This window comes from Alternaria dauci, chromosome 10 (genome assembly GCF_042100115.1).
Source record: "Alternaria dauci strain A2016 chromosome 10, whole genome shotgun sequence".
NCBI classification, from domain to species: domain Eukaryota; kingdom Fungi; phylum Ascomycota; class Dothideomycetes; order Pleosporales; family Pleosporaceae; genus Alternaria; species Alternaria dauci.
The window spans coordinates 830,342-848,698 of record NC_091281.1 but is presented as its reverse complement, the minus strand read 5'-3'; the positions used below and the strand labels follow the sequence as shown (position 1 = coordinate 848,698).

General features: G+C 52.4%; 8 protein-coding genes across 8 annotated transcripts; 4 read left to right on the top strand and 4 right to left on the bottom strand.

Moving 5' to 3' along the window:
- Positions 1–486: 486 nt before the first annotated feature.
- ACET3X_009698 (uncharacterized protein) lies at positions 487–1,544 on the bottom strand (the record flags this gene model as incomplete). Its single annotated transcript, XM_069455841.1, has 3 exons — positions 487–720; positions 772–1,216; positions 1,315–1,544. The coding sequence occupies 3 exons, from the start codon at positions 1,542–1,544 to the stop codon at positions 487–489; spliced, it is 909 nt and encodes a 302-aa protein (XP_069302531.1).
- A 1,959-nt stretch (positions 1,545–3,503) lies between these two features.
- ACET3X_009697 (uncharacterized protein) lies at positions 3,504–4,250 on the top strand. Its single transcript, XM_069455840.1, has 2 exons — positions 3,504–3,810; positions 3,900–4,250. Exons 1-2 carry the CDS (start codon positions 3,607–3,609, stop codon positions 4,050–4,052), a joined length of 357 nt encoding a protein of 118 aa, XP_069302530.1. The 5' UTR covers positions 3,504–3,606; the 3' UTR covers positions 4,053–4,250.
- Positions 4,251–4,487: 237 nt separating this feature from the next.
- Positions 4,488–9,424, bottom strand: ACET3X_009696 (uncharacterized protein). The gene is made up of 2 exons (XM_069455839.1): positions 9,159–9,424; positions 4,488–8,987 (listed from the first exon to the last, which is right to left on the bottom strand). Exon 2 carries the CDS (start codon positions 8,946–8,948, stop codon positions 5,109–5,111), a length of 3,840 nt encoding a protein of 1,279 aa, XP_069302529.1. The 5' UTR covers positions 8,949–8,987; positions 9,159–9,424; the 3' UTR covers positions 4,488–5,108.
- Positions 9,425–9,961: 537 nt separating this feature from the next.
- On the top strand, positions 9,962–11,996 carry ACET3X_009695 (uncharacterized protein; the record flags this gene model as incomplete). The annotated part of the gene is made up of 2 exons (XM_069455838.1): positions 9,962–10,441; positions 10,868–11,996. Exons 1-2 carry the CDS (start codon positions 10,164–10,166, stop codon positions 11,994–11,996), a joined length of 1,407 nt encoding a protein of 468 aa, XP_069302528.1. The 5' UTR covers positions 9,962–10,163.
- A 393-nt stretch (positions 11,997–12,389) lies between these two features.
- Positions 12,390–13,352, bottom strand: ACET3X_009694 (60S ribosomal protein uL29). Its single transcript, XM_069455837.1, has 5 exons — positions 13,284–13,352; positions 13,106–13,120; positions 12,980–13,044; positions 12,770–12,922; positions 12,390–12,717 (listed from the first exon to the last, which is right to left on the bottom strand). Exons 1-5 carry the CDS (start codon positions 13,284–13,286, stop codon positions 12,576–12,578), a joined length of 378 nt encoding a protein of 125 aa, XP_069302527.1. The 5' UTR covers positions 13,287–13,352; the 3' UTR covers positions 12,390–12,575.
- A 189-nt stretch (positions 13,353–13,541) lies between these two features.
- ACET3X_009693 (uncharacterized protein) lies at positions 13,542–14,292 on the top strand (the record flags this gene model as incomplete). The annotated part of the gene is made up of 2 exons (XM_069455836.1): positions 13,542–13,604; positions 13,675–14,292. 2 exons carry the CDS (start codon positions 13,542–13,544, stop codon positions 14,290–14,292), a joined length of 681 nt encoding a protein of 226 aa, XP_069302526.1.
- Positions 14,293–14,506: 214 nt separating this feature from the next.
- ACET3X_009692 (uncharacterized protein) lies at positions 14,507–15,457 on the bottom strand (the record flags this gene model as incomplete). Its single annotated transcript, XM_069455835.1, has 1 exon — positions 14,507–15,457. One exon carries the CDS (start codon positions 15,455–15,457, stop codon positions 14,507–14,509), a length of 951 nt encoding a protein of 316 aa, XP_069302525.1.
- Positions 15,458–15,844: 387 nt separating this feature from the next.
- Positions 15,845–18,178, top strand: ACET3X_009691 (uncharacterized protein; the record flags this gene model as incomplete). The annotated part of the gene is made up of 1 exon (XM_069455834.1): positions 15,845–18,178. The coding sequence occupies one exon, from the start codon at positions 15,845–15,847 to the stop codon at positions 18,176–18,178; it is 2,334 nt and encodes a 777-aa protein (XP_069302524.1).
- Between the last annotated feature and the right edge of the window lie 179 nt (positions 18,179–18,357).

The window sequence follows — 18,357 nt, the reverse complement described above, 5'->3', positions numbered from 1 at the left end:
CTTTCAAACCCAAAATATCGGTACTCTATCTAGTTTTGTCTACCCTGAAACACGCATCGCTGTTGCTATACCAGGCATACGCTATAGCATGAATCCCCAGCACCCCGGTTCCAAACCTCCAAACCCTCGTCTCTTTCGCTTCCAAATCTCCGAGTACGCCACAACCCACGTATGTTGTGTGATAACTACGTAACTGCCAACGGTATGATACAGGGTGCAGTACTGATAGTGCAGACGTATGCTCCTATACTTGGGCGGCGTTGTGGCAAACACGAAGTTGAGCAAGGCAATAGTTGGTAATGCTTATTGTATTCTATGGTATCATGCTCATTCTAATACTGTTCATACTAGTATCCTCAAACGAGTGTTCATCGCCAATCCGTAAATTCATGTTCAAACATAACGTTGTCATGACGCGTCATGGAAGATTTGCCCAAAGACACCACGCCTCACTTTCGGTGTCATATGTCCATCAAATGGTATCGTCTACGACCTGCCCTTCCTTCTACTGCTCTTTCCTAGACCACCATCTTCGTTTTGCTTATGCCAGTCGTCGATTTCACGCCGCACGCCTTCGCGGTAGGACTTGTACTCTTCGCTTGTTTCTACCAAAAGTTGTGGGCAGTGGCCTGAACGACGTAAGTGTCGCTTTAGGTTCTCCCAGCGGCAGTCGGGCTTGAAGGTGCAGTTTGGGTGGGGACATCTATATGGTCGCAGCGTCTGTAAGTATCGTTAGCAAAGGCAGTCCTAGTGCCGTCAATCCATACATACCTGGTGTGTCCTCTCATGCTTGCTCAAGTTACTCGAATCGGCGCATGTAAACTCGCAGAATCGGCATTTATGCGGCTTCTTGCCCTCGTGCAGCGCACTAATGTGTGTTTGTAGCTGTGTATGTGTTGTTGTTGTGTAACCGCAACGGTCACATACGTACGGCCTCTCGCCTGTGTGGGTTCTCTCATGGTTGTCTTTCGCTTGATTGGTGGCAAACGTCTTCTCACATCCCTCATAGCTGCACGCATATGGGCGGTAACCTGCATGACCGAGAAGGTGACGAGACAGCTTGGAGCGTTGCTTGAAATCTTTTGAATGTGCTTCACAGCCTTCCCATTGACAGAAGCAGTGTGTGCAGTTGTCTACGTGTCCGATCTTGATATGTTTATGAAGGGCTTCGGGTGTCTCGAAGACGGCAAGACAGAGGACGCCGGGTGCATGTTGCCTGAGGAGTTTCAATTAGCTTACGGTTCTCAAACAATCACAAGGATATCATAGATTAAGATAATCTGGGGAGTAAGGGATTGTTGCAGACTGACGTACCATTTACATATACAAGCTTGAGATTCAGCTTGAGCACCTGTGGCAGATGTCGAGCTTGAACCTGCCAAAGTCGATGTGTTTGGCCGCAAGATTTCGCTCTGGACTGCCGAAGCGAGGAAGTCGAGTTTGTTTGCACCAGTGAATGAGCTCGCTGATTGAAAAGTGTTTGGAAATGCTGAATCTGTCAGCATCCACGACTGATCGTGGAATGTCTGGTCATTGAAGCCCATCATGGGTGAGTTCAAGCTAAATGGATTTGACGAGTGTAGAGAGTTACGATCGGCCGAAACGGGGCTTGTCGGTAGGCTTGCGTTGAAACCAAAGTTCATGAAATTCGTCGCTAATCCGTTGCCTGGCGCTATTGAAGAGTTCCAGAGATCGAGCTGTTGTTGCGACGCAGACGGGGCGTCACCACAGGCTCTTTGAGAGCCATGACAACACGAGTTATCAATGTGACAGTGATCACCGGCGACGTCGAGGTAACAGTGTGGCGGGAAGATTGTTTGGCTAGGCCCTGGTGACGGCTCTGTGGTGAATGCGCTTTCTAGCGAGGTGTAGTTGCTGTGCGACAGAGCTGGTGTTGGAGCGCTCGACGCTATTGTGGTCAGGTCATCCGCGATAGTATTGTACCCGTGAGTTTGGGAGAAGCAAGGATATGTCTCAAACGACGACAACCCATCATCGTGTCCATGGAAGCCTTCTTGGAAATGGCAAGGCGCGGAATCGTAGCAGTACACGGTACCAGCAGACGAAGGAGCGGAATGGGCGAAGTGACACTCGTGCTGCGTGCTAGGCAGGGCGAATGCTTGAACGTCGCACTTTTGACAGCAGCATACCTGATCTGGACAAGCGACCTTTGTACACTGAGAGTCTATACAGTCGTCTGTACAATGCTCATCTTTCTGAGTACACTGTGGGTCGAAACAAGCGTCGTCTTCGGGGCAGTCTTCGGGGCAGACATCGGGACAGTTATCATCGGGGCAAGGGACTGGTGGGCAGGACGGCTCCAAATTGCATTCCTGACAAAACTTTTCGAAGCAGTCATCTGGGAAAGAGCAATCGATGTCGAGATTGGTGTGTGATTCGGCGGTGAGTTCGTGATACTCGGCCACCTTCAAGGCGGAGGCCCTCCGCTTGGTCGAACGCACGTCGCATGTCTCTGGGCAGCGAGTGCAACATAAGCTTGGATCAACTGGTTGAGTACCATGTTCAAGCTGAGACGGGGTTGATTGGCCCCGGGTTTGTGCGGCATCATCGTTCAGATTGTCTGCAGCACGCTTGGTCCCAGCCACTGGTGCGCCCAAAGAAAACATCGGATTTGTAGTCCAAAAGTCGTCGTCGTCTCCAAAAGCCGAGTCGCGATCGCAATCTGTACAGTTATTAGCCATTTTGGCGTGCTTTTGGGGTTTCAGAGGTGTGTTTCTAACGATATCGAAAAGTCAAGGCGGAGGCCATCACGGTTCTCAGACTTGGGAAAGCACGATGGCGTAATCAGAATGCCAGGCAAGGTGTGGGGGGTAAGTGAAAAGAAAAAAAAACATACAACCAACCATGCCTTGGAGGGCTCTACCCTGACAGCTTTACAACATCAACTACGAGGGAAAGGAACGGACTGACTGAGAAGGTGAAGGTATGCGCTTGGGAAGAGTGAATGGCGCCTAACCGAATGCGTAAAAGCGTGTATCCAACTCCTGCGCCCTAATTGGCCTTTGGCTCCAAGTCACGATTGTCATGTGTATCGTCCTTGTTCCGGATCCTGGCGTCGCCGGATGCATACAACGAGGCTAGGAATGACTGCGAGGCGCTGTTGTCAATATCTGGTAGTAATGCGACTTGTACCGGCGTATGTGCAGTCACTCACACACCCGCGTCGTCGTGTGCGACGGGCCAAAGAAGCCTTCACCCACGGGTTACGGAAGAACTCATTGCGCTACCGCTTTAGTGTACCCACCTACGGAGTGCTTGACGTTTGTAGTCATCGTCATATGTGGCCGTCACCAACGCGACGTGACTATGAAGAAGAAATTAGAGAAGATAAGAAAACGTAGTGTTTGACGCACACTTTTACAACCCTACCTGAAGATGCCGTAGCCGGTACCCGAGAGACGGGTACTTGGCGCCAATCCCACGCGTCGCAATGCATCTTCCCCGCCACAAGGCTGACGTCTCCTCCGCAACCCTCCCTTGTACTCTGGACCCTACCTTCGCACAGCCACAGCGATTATCGCTGCAACCACGGTCACCAAATTTCCTTCGTCCCAACCTCCTACAGCTTCGACTCCAGAGCTACAGATGGGTAATCTCTGCGGCAAACAGTCCAAGGACAACTTTGGAGGCAATGGGCGCACACTTGAATCCGCGCCTGCGCCTGCGACCAGAGCATCCATTCCGAACAATGTTGCACCACCAAAGCCAAAGGTCGGTGGCCCACCACGGACGCTAGGAGAGAGCAACAGGCAAGATGATCCAAAGGCTGCGGCAGCAGCTGCGGCAGAGGTACGTACCTATAGCCTTCGCATTTTCAGGAGCCAGAGCAGAGCAAGGACTGCGCGACTCTTGATTAAGATCGCTGACATGGCTTCCAGGCCCGCGCGAACAAGGCTTCGTCAGGCGACCTCCAGAAGAAGCTCGATGCACAGAAGCGCCAAACGAATACCCAGACCCTGCAGCAAGCCGCCAACGAGAACCGCCTAGCACGGGAAGCCGACCAAGCTACAGAAACGAGAAACTACAACTGAGTCATAACTAGAGAAGAGGAGCGTATAGTAGGCAGGAATTAAGAGGAGGTCTTTGTACATACCAGCACGCGTTATATTTTTCACGATTCACGACATTGGCATTCATCCATGAGGTGGTTTATCATGCATAAGCATGGCGTTGGGGGAGTAGGCCTTGTTTGGACTTTATTGCTACCTACAGTAGTTCGCAATAATGGCATAACATGCATTTTTCAAGCATTCGCTCTGATTGAATACTGAACCTTGCCTCTGGTTTCATCTCAACTTTGAACATGGCGTGTTTGGATGTCAAAGCTAGGAACTCTTCGAGTATACCCCCATCAGCTGCTACAGAACATGTCCATGGACAGGTATTATCGCTTCTAGACAATCTCTCATCGCAGTTGGAAGAGCATACGACCGTACTCGGCTTGGAAAGATCACAGATAAATTCAACAACCTTATTATTACAGTTTCGTTTCGCTTCGTTCTCAACGCAAACGTGTGACCGTTGCGTCTGGCTTCCTGACTACCTACATAATACTAAAGACACCGCACCGCCCACCAAAATCTGAACCTTGGTCTAGAGAGGAGATGGTATAACCCAGGGTATTGTACAGCGAAACCATATATAACGACCGCGCAGATGCAATGACCACCAGAGATAACACCATGCCATGACGAGATGCAGTACGAGAGATGATCACCCTACATCCCAACCAACCAACCCTACAGACCAGGCAGCCCAACTAGGCCTAACCACCTGCCATTACACAGACGCCAGACCCACCCAGCCTACCGGCTCCGTCGCTGATTGCGGGATATCGTTTCGTTTCGCTCGAAGACAAGAGACCCTGGATAATAACGCCGTCGCTGAAAAACGTAGAAGCGACATCAAGGATAAAATATTGATGCCCAGCCACGCCACTAGAAGTGTTACCTTCTAAGCGGCACGGGGGCTGTTTTGAGAAATTCTTTTTGATCGGCCGTCGCAGTAAATCGAATAAAAAAAAGTGTACGATCGAAGTGCTAGGAAGCAGTAAATCTGGAAAGAGAAGAAAAGCTGAGGTTGATCGCTTAAGCAGCGACCTCAGTAGCGGGTGCACGACCGCCACCGACAAGCTCGAGAATCTTGCCAGCGACGGCGGCAGGGTAGCCACGAGACAAACCCTCGTTGACAACTACCATAGCAGCAGCGCGGTCCTCGACGGCCATGTAGGCACGGGTCATGGCCTCGTAAGTGCTGGGCTCACGCCTGCTCTCAGGAACAGACTCGTAGATAGTCTTAGCCTTCTCTATGTCGTGAGCAAGAGCCCATCCATGAATGAGAGAGTTGGCAATGTAAGGAGTCATCTCAACGCCACGAGCACGCATGTCGCGGAGAACATCCTCAGTATCAGCAATCTCATGGTTGGCAACCATGGCCTCGAAGAGTGCTTGGTAGAGGCAGGCCTGAGGGCGGACGCGGCTGTCGGCGAGAACGCTGTCGAAGAGACGACGGGCACCCTCCATGTCGTGCATGACGCAGCCCTTGGCATGGATCAACGAGGAGTAGTGGACAGCTTCTGGGACAGCACCGGCGGCCTTGACTTGCTCGAGAACCTTCTCCGCAGCCTCCATGTCAACTGGCTCAAGCGTAGCGTAAGTATCGATGAGAAGCTTGTACGTGTGGGTGGTAGGCTCGATGCGCTTAGCAAGCATACGTTCGTAATAGCTGAGGACCTTGCTGCGATCACGCTTAGTCGTCAAGAAGAACTGCATCATGCTGTGGTAGGGAGCAGGGCGGGGCTTGTAGTTGGGCATGCTCTCCATCTCTTCGAACAGTTCCTCGGCGAACTTCTCGTCACTGACACGGCAAAGCGCGTTGACAATGGTACCGTAGGTAACAGAAGTAGGGCGAATGCCGAGGTTGCGCATCTCTGAGAAATAGAAAAGGCAGTCGTCGATGCGTCGGGCCTTTCCAAGTTTGCCAATGAGAGCATTGTACAAGAAAGAAGAAGGCTCGACACCCTCAGACTTGGCACGAAGGAAGATCTTGACTGCTTCGGTCGCCTCATCGAACGTCTTGGTGGACTCCTTGAGCGTAGTGATGTAGAGACCAAAGGTGTTGGCGGTCGGAGCGGCACCCATCTCGAGCAGATCCTGGTGGTATCTCCCTGCGAGATCGCGCTGGTTGCAAGTAAGGCAAGCAGCGACCATAGCATCCAAGATGGTGACCCAGCCGTATCGCACAATACGATACTGAGGCAGGAGAGGAACGTCCTGCTTAGCAAGGTTGAGGATGTCATGAGCCAGAGTCAGGCGGTCCTCCTTAGCAGCGGCAGTGATGAGCTTAGCATAGGTGAAGAATCGAGGATGGCGGCCAGCTCGACGCATGTTCTTGAACTTCATCAAAGCCTCGTTGAGGTGAGACGACGATCGTCCATGGGTCTTCTCCAGCAGTTCAGTGATGGCGACGGAGCCCTTGTTGTCGGTAGATGCAGCGTAAGGGTCATATTGGTCCTCGAAAGTAGGAGCCGCAGGGGCAATGGGGGCTTGAATAGGGTAGGCAGCGGGATGCTTGTAAGCGTACCATCGATGCTGGAGATCGCCCCTGTCGAGCTTGGTGAGCACTTGTTCAACGAGACCAGAGGTGGTTTTGTTGACCGGCGTGCCGGTTGCAGCAATGACTTCGAGAAGATGGGCAAACCGTGCAACGTGAGCAACATCAACTTCGGCCTCCTGGAGTAGAATTCCAGATTGAACTTGCATCAGAAGCGTGATGTCGTCGAAGTTGAGTTGAACAACGGCCTCAGGTCCCATTCCAGCAAGTAGGTGGTGAGCAACTGGGGTGACTAGGCCGCCGTTTTCAATCATCGTCCACATCAGTTCCATGCTAGCCCGCGGCGGAAGGAAGATACCACGCTTCATCATGAACTGACCCATAACCTCGATAGCCTCGTCAATGTGCTCTACGGTCTCCATCTTAGCTTGTGTAGAGCCAGACTGAGAGTCCCGTATACGAGCGAACATTTGACGACCTTGACGGAGACCACGCTCCGCATGCCCACTGCCGATCAATGCGATGCTGTGCATGGCAGTAGGCTCAATGAAGTCGGTCTTGGTGGGAGAAAGCTCGAGCATTCTCCAGAACACCTCCGCAGCTTCGATGTTTCCAGTGCGAATGTGCATTGCACCCATCGCCATAGCTGGTCGTGAGAGGTCGACCTCGGCTTCCAGATCGTCGAAAGCCTGAGTGGCGATCTCGACTGCATCGCGATCAGCAGCCTTGATGCAGATAGCAGCCATAGCGATCTGGCGCGCCTGTGGACTGAGGTACTCGACTGCGTGTACATAGGCTTGGTCGAAAGCACCGTTCTTTAACCATTCAGGAAGGAAAGCCTTAAGGCCAACAATGTCACGAACGGATGTAACATCTTCTGGAGAAGATAGTGCGCTCTCGATCTTGGACAGAAACTTCTCAGCTCCCTCAATACGGCCACAGACGGTGTACGCCTTCACAAGAGCGGCGTAGATGTCGTTGTCCTTCCTAGTGATCTCAATCTCACCGTTGTCGTTTGAGATTGCAAGGGCCTTGTATTCGTCGTAACACTCGACTGCACTCTTCAGATCACCAGATTTGCCGAAAGCCTGGATCATTGGAACGAACATGTCGGCGGCCGGGGTTACGCTGTGGGATTCCATGTGCGAGTAAATCCGAACCATATCCTCTACACGATCGCTTTCTGCACAAGCGGTGACGAGCAATCGGTAGGTCTTCTCAGAGAACGTGCGGTTGGCCTCTACGTGGACAGCCGCATCGAACAGCTTGATGGCGACTGAGAGCGACCCGTCTTCGGCCAGAATAGCATAATCGGTCTCGTGAGACTGAAGCATGAAGCTGCCCTCCTCCTCCATACCACCATATCGCAGTCGCCTGTCTTCAAAGCTCTGCTTCTGAGACACAACTTCCAGAGAACGAACAGAAAGGAGTTCAATCAGAGTGGTGTATATGGCAGTGTCAGGAACGACTCGTCGGCGCAGCATGTCCGAGTAGACGTCCAAAGCCTTGGGGACAACCTGATGCTGAGCACGGGGAAGGTGGATCGCAGCGGACAGCAAAGCATTGTATGCAGCGGCCGATGGCTTGACATCTGAGCGAAGCATAGCCTCGAAGACGGCGGGTACTTCGGCATAGTTGCGATTAATCGCGAGCTTCTGCAATTGTACAGTGTACTCATCGTGCGCCTCAATCGGGCTGGTGGCGATGGTTGATTCGGTGCGGCTCAAAATCGTCGAGTTCACAAGAGTGTCCGCGACAGTTGCGGGAGACTCTGAGCGGGCCTCTTCAATTGGCGAAAGCTCTTCCTCAATGGCCTGCGCAACTTCGCTATCGGCCTTGTGTCTTGCCACCTCTTGTGCGATGGCCTCATCCACTTGTGCCAGCGCAATCTTCTCCGCCTCTTCACCACCAACAGCCTTCTTGAAATCCTCCACTTGGCTTGTACTGTATGCGCGGTTGACACCGACATGCGCCGGAACCGGTTCAGCCACCTCTTCAATCGCAACACTGCTCTCCTTGGCCTCGGCTGCGGCCTTGGAAGAGGCCGGGTCCCACTCGATGAGCTTGCGGAACTGGAACTGCGACCACTCCTTGTCCTCGGTCTTTTGCTGGTGTTTCTGCCATGCTGTGTAGTATGCGGCTAGGCCCGAGTCCTGGTGGTCGTGTTGTCCGGCGGCGAGTGCCTTGAGCGCGCTCGTGGTAGACGATGTTGAAGCAAAGACATGTTGGTTTTTGAGTCCTTTGCGGAAGCGGTCGTGTTGAAGTGAGGCGAGAGGGTTGTTCTGGCTAACACCAGCAACTACTGATTGAGCATAACCGTGAGTAAAGCCCTTGGCAAGACTCTGGCGCGCGAGATGGAAACTCTTAAACACCATTTAGGAATTTGGGGAGCCCTCCAGATGGAAAGGGTGAGACTGGTGGCGGTTAGCATACGTTCTCCCAGCGTGGTTTGATGATGGCGATGCCCTGGGCGACTCGGATATCGGCCCGCGACCAATTTTGATGTTAGGCAACAACTTTGTGGCTCGCGTGCACGAAGGCGATGGTGGAAGCAGTTGTTGATAGTCGAAGCGGAGGGGACTTACTATTCTCGAGATCCCTACGCGTCGGTGCAGGTTCATTTGACGATGACCGTCAAACAAACGCGCTTTACGGGTGTAAGGAATGCGTGTGGGTGTGGGGAATTTTGAAGGTGGTGAGGAAACCTTATGTTGATGCCCCCAGTCCAGTCGGATGCTTGGGAGAAGTCGCAATTCTATCCCAGGTAGAAGGGGAATATGGCTGAGAATAAGCAAGGCACACTGCGGCCTGGAGAGAGATATTGGCAGCCTCGAAGGCAAGTTGGTTAGCGGGAGTCAAAAGGAAGCTTCGAGCGCATCGTTTCGTAGTCGTCATGAATGGTAGGACCGATGCGATGAACGCTAAATTGCCGAAAAATTATCGCGCTGCGCTGAACCGCGTTTAGGCAAGCGTTCACACGCGCGCAGCCGGGACGACGTGTCCCTCCGGAGAGGAAGCACCCACCCCGAGCCCGGGACCCAATGAGCGGCTCTCGCTCGCTCTCGCAGCCCTGGAAACGTCGGTACCGGTACGATTCTGACACCGTGCCGTCCAGGACGCCCATCGAAGGCTGGATGAGTCAGACAGAACGGCGAGAAGAACACGGCTGCACCCCGCATGCATCTGGCCTGCTGCAGGTTTTGACTAGCCAGCTGATGGCTTAAATCCGCAGTGCCGGTCCCAGCGGATCAATTGGCGCGCCCCCGGCAGAGGCGAAGGCTGCATGTGAATTGCGGCGCAGTACACGTGCACGTGACTGGCGCATCATGGTGATACCCATCGTAGTTCTGGCCGTGGTGGGTGTTCTAGAAGAAACGGTGTATAGAGGGTAGCTGCAAGAGTTTGTGGCAGAAGCCCAGCGACCCACAAGCGCCTGCACTTCTTAGTTACGCTGCACACACCCCGCAGGACCACCATCTTCAGCTCCCTCCAACCAACATTGCGCGAATACTGCTGCCTGCCATCGCATTATCAATCCAACTAATCCAGATCCCGCTACATCCTGTCGCACCAGCTGCTCCACTTGCACCATGTCCTCATCGGACGCGCCGTTGAGCCCGAAGGCCGTTTCTTGTCCGGCAAAGGTGCTAGTCGCGGGTGGCTACCTCGTACTTGACCGGGAATACACAGGCCTGGTATTCGGTTTAGACGCGAGGATTCACACCGTCGTCGAACCTATCAGAACGAGGTCCGGCGTGACCATCAATGAGATCCTTGTGACGAGTCCTCAGTTCCGTGAGGCAATTTGGGAGTATGGATATCGGTCGCAGAGTGAAGACGGAGGCATCATAATTACACAACTGAGCGTGTAAGTGCATCCCTCCCATCGTCAGACATGTTTTTCATGTGCATAATCACTTCATCTCATTGGCGCTCGTTTCGTCTCCTTTCTTTTTCTCAGCTCATCCTCAACATGCCTGCTTGCATCTCTACCCAATTGGGCAATGCGCTCTCCACGAGCCTGCAACCACATCTTCTGTCAACAGCTGTTGTAAGATAAGGATGCAACTACAATCGTACATGTGACTGCAAGCGTCTGTATGAAGGCTCGGCCAAAACTTTGGTCGTGTCCTCTTTTCCTACTTTAATCGTACTCGGGCGTCTTCTGTTTCATCTTTCTCGGTTGCATCACGGTGCGAGGTTCTCTACTACTGTAGTGGACACCACCCGGTCATGGGCACCGACGTGATTCTCTCTAATCCAGTATATAGAACACGACTAACCCCTATCTTAGCGGCCACGAGCAGTCCATCGCCAGATCCCGCAACCCATTCATAGAAACCGCTCTAACATATGCATTGACGTACATCCACACCCTCCTTCCGAAGACTCTCATCCAACCCTCCAGCATTCGCATTCTAGCTGATCAAGCTTATTACTCCAACCCAGGCGTTACCCGTAGTTCCAACCAAATCTCCAAGCCGCATAAAGTCTCCCGTTTCCAGGACTTCAACGTAAGCCTGAAGGAGGCGCACAAGACGGGACTGGGAAGCAGCGCAGCACTGGTCACCAGTTTCACGGCAGCAGTGTTGGAATTCTACCTACCAAGAGAACTGTTCGACGTACGAACCGAAAAGGGCCAAACCATCCTTCACAACCTTGCTCAAGCCTCTCACTCACAAGCGCAAGGCAAAGTGGGAAGCGGTTTTGACATCGCCTCTGCAGTCTTCGGATCATGCTTGTACAAGCGTTTTTCGCCCTCCCTACTGAGTAATCTACCTCAGCCTAACAGTCCTGGTTTCGCAACACAGTTGCGTTCCTTAGTCGAAGGTCCGACATGGGATACTGAGATCCAGAAAGCTGCCATCAAGATGCCCGAGGGTCTGCGACTGGTCATGTGCGATGTCGACTGCGGAAGTGAAACACCGGGTATGGTTAAAAAGGTTCTCGCCTGGAGATCAGAGAAACCACAAGAAGCAGAGAAGATTTGGAAAGAGCTACAGAGCGGCAATGAGGCCCTAGTTGCTGAGCTTACGCGTCTGGCTACAGAGTCACACGGCGATGATACATCGAAATATGACACTCTGAGGAAGATCATCGATAGCAACCGCGCTTTGATTCGCGACATGGGCGAGAAGTCGGGCGTGCCTATTGAACCGCCTCAACAGACACGTCTGCTAGACTATTGCTCGAAACTCGACGGTGTTGTCGGCGGTGTCGTGCCCGGCGCTGGTGGTTTCGATGCTATTGTCTTACTTGTAGAGGACAAAGAGGCCGTCATTGAATCGCTCAAGACTTCTCTTGCGGAGTACAAAGACCCTGAGGCGATTGGCAAGGTCGGCATTATAGGTGTAAGGGAAGAGATGATTGGCGTCAAGGAGGAGGAATTGAGTTTGTACAAGGAGTGGGAGACAGCTTCTTAGAAGAGCATGAAGAGGGTCTTGTAGCGTAGAAGACAGTGTGGCGATTGAAACTATTGGCTGGTGATGTGGGTGTATGTCTGACGGGCGAGTATTGTCTTCTTGGCTCAAGCGCAAAAGTTCTGTCAATAGGAGATAGCACGTATCCACTAATATAGTAAAGACTGAATGTAGAGCCAGCGCGTTGGAAAAAAAGAAGTACCCTGGCGCTAGCAAAATTGGTCAATTCGTAAGGGTTACATTACCCACTCGCATGCTTTTAGCAGTCATAGTTCGTACTTCAGGCGCATCGGACGTTGCTCATGGAATCGCGGAAACAAGGTAGATTCCTTTCACAAATCATGAGGTATCATTCCGTGCTTGTCTGAACTTTTTATTCATAGATCTTGACATGGACGCCAACCCATTTCCGTTAAAGATCGCCCTGTCCGTCCATTCCCATCTGCTATCCCACCTTCCTCGCCCCGTTGGAGTATGGTACTAAGGGTACACTGGTGAGTCGCTAGCTGGAAAAGCCCCGGCAATGCAATGCTTCATGAGAGACAAAGGAAGAAAAGAGGAAACACCTTCACGAAAGCACGCTTATGCCTTGACGGCGTACTTTCGCTGGGGGAAGTGTGTGTTCCTCTTCTTCTGCTTCTCGGTGACGAGCGAAGCCTCGTGCTTGGTGAGTCTTCGGCGGATGGCGCGGGTCTGCTTGGGGCGAAGGTCGAGGGGAGTGTACCTAGGCGGTGTTAGAAATTTGTCCTGCAGCTTCCAAGTCGGCCTAAACGCACTTCTTGCCCTTGTAGAAGAGCCTGAGCTGAGCCCTCTGGTTGGCGTTGATGACGGTGAGGACCTTGGCGATTCCCTTGCGGACGTCATGAATGCGGGTGAGCTTGGTGTTGGAGCCACCGGTGACCTTGGCGGTCCTGAGCTGGATCAACTCCCTTTACGTCCGTCAGCATTCCGTCTTGCCTGCCAGTGTTCCGTGTTCGGCGACATACGACTTGAGCTCGGTGAGCTGGGACGCGAGCTCATCCTTGGACTTGTTCCACAGCTGGGCGGTCTTCTGCGGTGGTTGTGAGCACGAAATCGGACGGTGGTGTTTGCGCGAGCGAGGGTGTACGTACGACCTTGGGAGTAGACTGGAGGCATCAAGTCAGCACATGTTCTCGCAATCGTAAAATCTCAAATCCTGCGCAGCACCACTAGCGGAGGGTGCAACAGCCTGACCCCTCCACCGTCGGCGATCCATGGCTGCGCGACGCAATTGCCGTTCTGGACAGATAACTGAGAGCATAGACATACCATTTTGACTGTGTGTTAGTAGGACCGGGTAATGTGGATGGGGTCTCGCGTGTCGTCGACGAAATACTTTTGGTGTTGTCTCCAGGTCGAATTCGACTGTGGCCGCTAAACTGTCGGCGCGAACCCCAAGGTGGATTAGCGCCTTGGCCGTGCATTGCGTAGCGTAGCCCGCGCCAGGGCAGGTGCGACCCTCATCATGCCAGAAGTCTAGGGTCCATTGCTGCCGCCTCTGCCTGTCAAGATACCATAGTGCTCGACATGTCTTCCACGGGCGGCGGATGGGCGCAGCTGCGTCAGCAAGCGCGCACTCTCGAACAACAAGTGGGTTCCATTCACTGCTGCAACGGACTTAGTCGGCTTTCGCTGGAGCCCTGCTAACCAGCCACGGCAGACAGAGACGCTGTTCCACACATACTCGCAGTTTGGTTCGACGCCAAACATCCCCGCGAAACCCTCAGAAGAGGAGGTGCGCGTCGAGACTAGACTGCAGGAAATTCTCGAGCAGAGAGATGGACTTGTCGCCCAGCTGTCACGGCTCCTCGACTCCGAATCGACACACGGCTCCTCAGCCGTGAAGCAGAACAACCTCGCCAGACACCGCGAAGTGCTTTCAGACCACCGTCGCGAGCTCGCGCGCTTAAAGTCTACCCTCAACGATGCCCGCAACAGGGCGAACCTCCTCTCCAATGTACGGTCGGACATCGATGCATACCGGTCTGCGAACCCAGAGCAAGCCGAGGCAGACTACATGCTTGACGAGAGAAATCGCATCGACAACTCGCACAACGTGGCCGACTCGGTGCTCAGTCAGGCATATGCTGTACAAGAGAACTTCAACCTGCAAAGGGAAACGCTGACAAGCATCAACCGGAGGATAGTGGGCGCAGCAAGTCAAGTGCCAGGCATCAACAGTTTGATTGGGAGGATTGGGACAAAGAAGCGCCGCGACGGTATCATACTGGGTAGCTTCATCGCATTCTGTTTCTTGATGCTGCTATGGTTCAGGTAGGCTGGGTTGCACATCTTCATTCTGGGCGTTCAAGCGGGCTGGATATCCTCATGACTTTCATTGGCATGCTATGCGTAAGGCGTCTTGGGCCTGTATGATTACAGTTATGTTTCCAGAGGTTTCGGGTATCGTAGGAATTGGAGTCTTCCGTATGCTGTACAAGATATCGTTACATGTCGTCATCATGCCCCCAATACATGTGTTGTAAAAAGCACTACTGGGCTTCAGAGACCATCTTCGCAAAACCCCGGTTCATGTCTTCCATCTCTGTCCCCTCCGCGTCCCCGCTACCCGCCCATCGAATCTTGCAGTCTTGGTCTACCAGGTAGACATAGCCCACTCTGCCGTTCAACAGACCGATTGTCTCCCTTATCCTCTCGCTAACGCCTCTCTTTACGATAAAGTACTTCCCCCAATCCTCCTTCGCTTTGGAGGCCTTCAAGCGCCACTGAAACAAGGATATGATCAGAGCTTTCATGCTGTTCTCTTCGATGTTGATATCCACCATCTGCGCAACCCCCGGATTTTGTGCAAGAATATTGTGCAGCCCAGCATTCGTTTGCTTCCCTGTGAACGTATCCACTTGGCGCATCCCCCAGTCCGAACTGAACACATTCACAACGCTAATCTTGCCTTGGAGCACGTCTGTAGTGTCCTTGTCCTTTCCTTCGAGTGTGTCTCCGTGAAAGTTGGGAAAGTATAGCGCAGCCTCTTTCTTGAAGATTCTCGGGTTTGCCATGAATGTCTTTCCTGACCTGTACTTGCGGATATTCTTGAAATCACGGAAGTAGTTTGTGCCCCACTTCTCCACCAGATCTTTGCGCTTCTCGAGGTTCCGCTCCGACATGCTCATGCCGGAGTAGTCTTTTTTGGTCTTGGGAACGCTAGTATTTTCGCCCGCTTGTGGAGGTCTGCTGAAACCGATGGGACGACCGAGAGGCTTCGGGATGAATATGTCTTCATCTTTGGGATCGGGGGAGGGTGAGCCGGGAGCGGGCTTGGGAGAAGTTGCTTGCTGACGCAGAGTCTGTATAGAGGTAAAAGGTCGAGCGAATGGTTGCCTTGCAATTGGCGATATTGTGAGTCGGCCCTGGCACCTTGCGCATATCGATGAGAGATCAAGGAACGTGCGCCGCAATGGCCTTGTTATCCGTGGTTGCAGCATTTCAGATGTGGAGTATATATTTGTTCCCCCAGACACAAGAAATGACGAGTGCGAGTCTTGAACTAGTATCAATGCGGACAAAATACCACGTGCTTTCGCGTCAACCGACATCCCTGCACGCGCTACTGCCTCGGTCATGTCCCGCACCTCCTTCAACATCTGCACATTGCCGGGTCATCACAAGCATGACTAACGGTACCTGTCCTCAACGTAGAGGGCCCTATAGTGGAGAAATACGTCTTCGGAGTTGCCTCCGATGACCACCTCGCACCCATCATATTCAACATTGAACGCACTCAAGTGGAGCCGTTGTCACCAACGACCCAAATTGAGGCAACATCACTGCATTCGTAAAGACTCAACCATTGACTTCCAGAATTCTCTACAATGTCGGAATCCGAGCTTGCAGCCAAGGAAGCCTATTTCAAAGATTACGACCTCTTGGACATCTCCAACGATGCGCAAGATACCCAAAACAACAACGCGAATAAACTCGAACAAGCACTAGGAGAACCGAGGATCACGAGACCCCCATCTCTCACAAGGCAAACGAGTAGCTTTCTTGGACTGACACCGAGAGAGGCATTCGAAGCGCATGCAAGGAAACTACGCGAGACAAAGCGACAGGAGGGTCGTAAGCCGATGCGCTCATCTACTGCGCCCGAATCAGAACATACCAGAGGCTTCCAAGCCAATAAATCACGCATTAGGACAACGGCAACAGCAGCCGGTCCGAAAACCAAGCTGAAAAGGGCATCATCTCCGCCTGGGACAGCTGACAAAGATCTTACACCGTTCTACATTCGGGTAGGCGACATCCCTCGAGAGTGCGGGAATAAGAGGAACCTCAAACCAGCAACCAACATCCAGCTGGAACCTGAGTACAAGCAGTATTTCAAGGGCAAAGTCGTATACTTCTACCCGAACAACGACATTTTCGGAACTCGGAGACGTCGTATACACAAAGTGATACAACTTGGAGCTGCTTGGGTCAAGACATGGAGAGAAGATATCACACACGTCATCATGGATGGTGAAGAACACATATACATGGATTTGCTGAAACATCTGAACATGCCAGAACTCCCCAAGGATGTTGTACTAGTCAAGTACGAACCATACGTTCCGGAGTGTGTACAATTTCGAGGGCTCCAAGACCCGAGCTGGCCACGCTTTGCTCCCAAAGGCGTGCTAGATAGCAGAGGACTTAATCAGCCGACGCTAACATTGGATACTTTGGCCGCATCGCAGACGTCGCTGCAGGTTAAGTCGTCAACACGACAAATGGCTGCATGCTTGCAGCATGCTGGTTCACTCTCAGAAGAAGAATATGTTCCTGCTACCCAGCTCGCAGGAGATATAGCTTCAATTGGCCCTTGTGACGAAACTGTTGGAGATAGCTTTGTCATGGAGTCTTCGAGCCCTACGAAAGCTATACAGCCAAAGACTATCGATAAGTTCGACGATGATCTTTCTCGAGCTATAATGGAAACCAAAGCCACCGCACACTTACCGCTGGAGGAAGATGAGGAAGTAGAGTCTCCAGTATCAAGCGGTATAGAGGACGTGCAGGACTCAGGTACAGACGAAGAGCCCGAGGCAACGACTCCCAAACTACCGGATAAGTTTAACTTCATTTCGAAAGCATCAGCAATTCGCGACAAGAAGCCCTTCAACAACAGCGTATTCCAGTGTATGGATCCAGGTGCTCAAGGCTATACGTCCCTGAATCCGAATGCCCGAACCATTGAAATTTTGGACCAGATGTGCAAACACTACGAGCAGATGCAGGATACGTGGCGTTCGATAAGCTACCGCAAGTGTATAACTACATTGAAGAAGCAGAAGGTCAAGATCACGACAGCGAAACAAGCTGCAGCACTTCCTGGGATTGGTTTGCGACTAGCCGACAAGATTGAAGAGATTGTGCTCACTGATCGTCTTCGCAGACTGGAAAGTACACAAGATGATCCTATTGATTCGGTGCTTCGCTTGTTCCTCGGTGTCTATGGTGCCGGACTTGTTCAGGCTAATAGATGGGTACAAGCGGGTTATCGTACGCTCGACGATCTTCGAATCAAAGCGAAGCTTACCGAGAGCAACAAGGTCGGCGTAGAGCATTACGATGACTTCAACTCCAGAATACCACGCGCTGAGGTAGAAGCACACGGCGCTATCGTCGCCAAAGAGTTGCAGAAGATCGATCCGAAATTCAAAGCCACCATCATGGGTAGCTATCGCCGCGGCGCAGAAGACTCGGGCGACATCGATATGATGCTTACGAAACCCGGGACTTCGCTTGCCGCCATGCGGAGGACCGTATTCGAAGTCCTCGTCCCTCGTCTCTACAAAACTGGATTCTTGAAAGCATCTCTAGCGACCTCTCGATCCAACGACCCTACAGGGTCAAAGTGGCATGGAGCTTCCTGTCTCCCGACCTCGAAAGTCTGGCGCAGGATGGACTTTCTCCTTGTACCAGAAGAGGAAATGGGAGCTGCTCTGATATACTTCACTGGCAATGACATTTTCAATCGCAGTATCCGACTGCTGGCACGTAAGAAGAATATGAGGTTGAATCAGAAAGGGCTGTACAAGGACGTTCATCGAAGGAGAAGGGGCGAGAAGCTGAACGAGGGTGTCTTGGTAGAGGGGAGGAGTGAGAAGAAGATATTCGAATTACTTGAAGTACCCTGGAGGGAGCCGCATGAGCGAATCTGTTAGCATGCGAGCCGCCTCGTTTGGATACACCACGTCGGTGGTGGAGAAGATAGCAGTAGTCCAGGGACGGCCGAGAGAGTGGTTAGTGACGACTGACTGTCAGACGTTGTTAAAGTGTGGCTTGATGTTGTCCACGGTTATCTTTATGTGGGTATAAATTGTCGGCAGGCGAGACCTAAAGC

Bases quoted from the DNA above. Each gene is read 5' to 3' on its own strand.
- ACET3X_009697 (XM_069455840.1), top strand. From the start codon at position 3,607: ATGGGTAATCTCTGCGGCAAACAGTCCAAGGACAACTTTGGAGGCAAT. The intron at 3,811-3,899 runs GTACGTACCTAT...CATGGCTTCCAG, and splicing joins CGGCAGCAGCTGCGGCAGAG to GCCCGCGCGAACAAGGCTTC.
- ACET3X_009696 (XM_069455839.1), bottom strand. From the start codon at position 8,948: ATGGTGTTTAAGAGTTTCCATCTCGCGCGCCAGAGTCTTGCCAAGGGC.
- ACET3X_009694 (XM_069455837.1), bottom strand. The intron at 12,923-12,979 runs GTATGTCGCCGA...ACGGACGTAAAG, and splicing joins CAGCTCACCGAGCTCAAGTC to GGAGTTGATCCAGCTCAGGA. The intron at 12,718-12,769 runs GTGCGTTTAGGC...AACACCGCCTAG, and splicing joins CTCTTCTACAAGGGCAAGAA to GTACACTCCCCTCGACCTTC.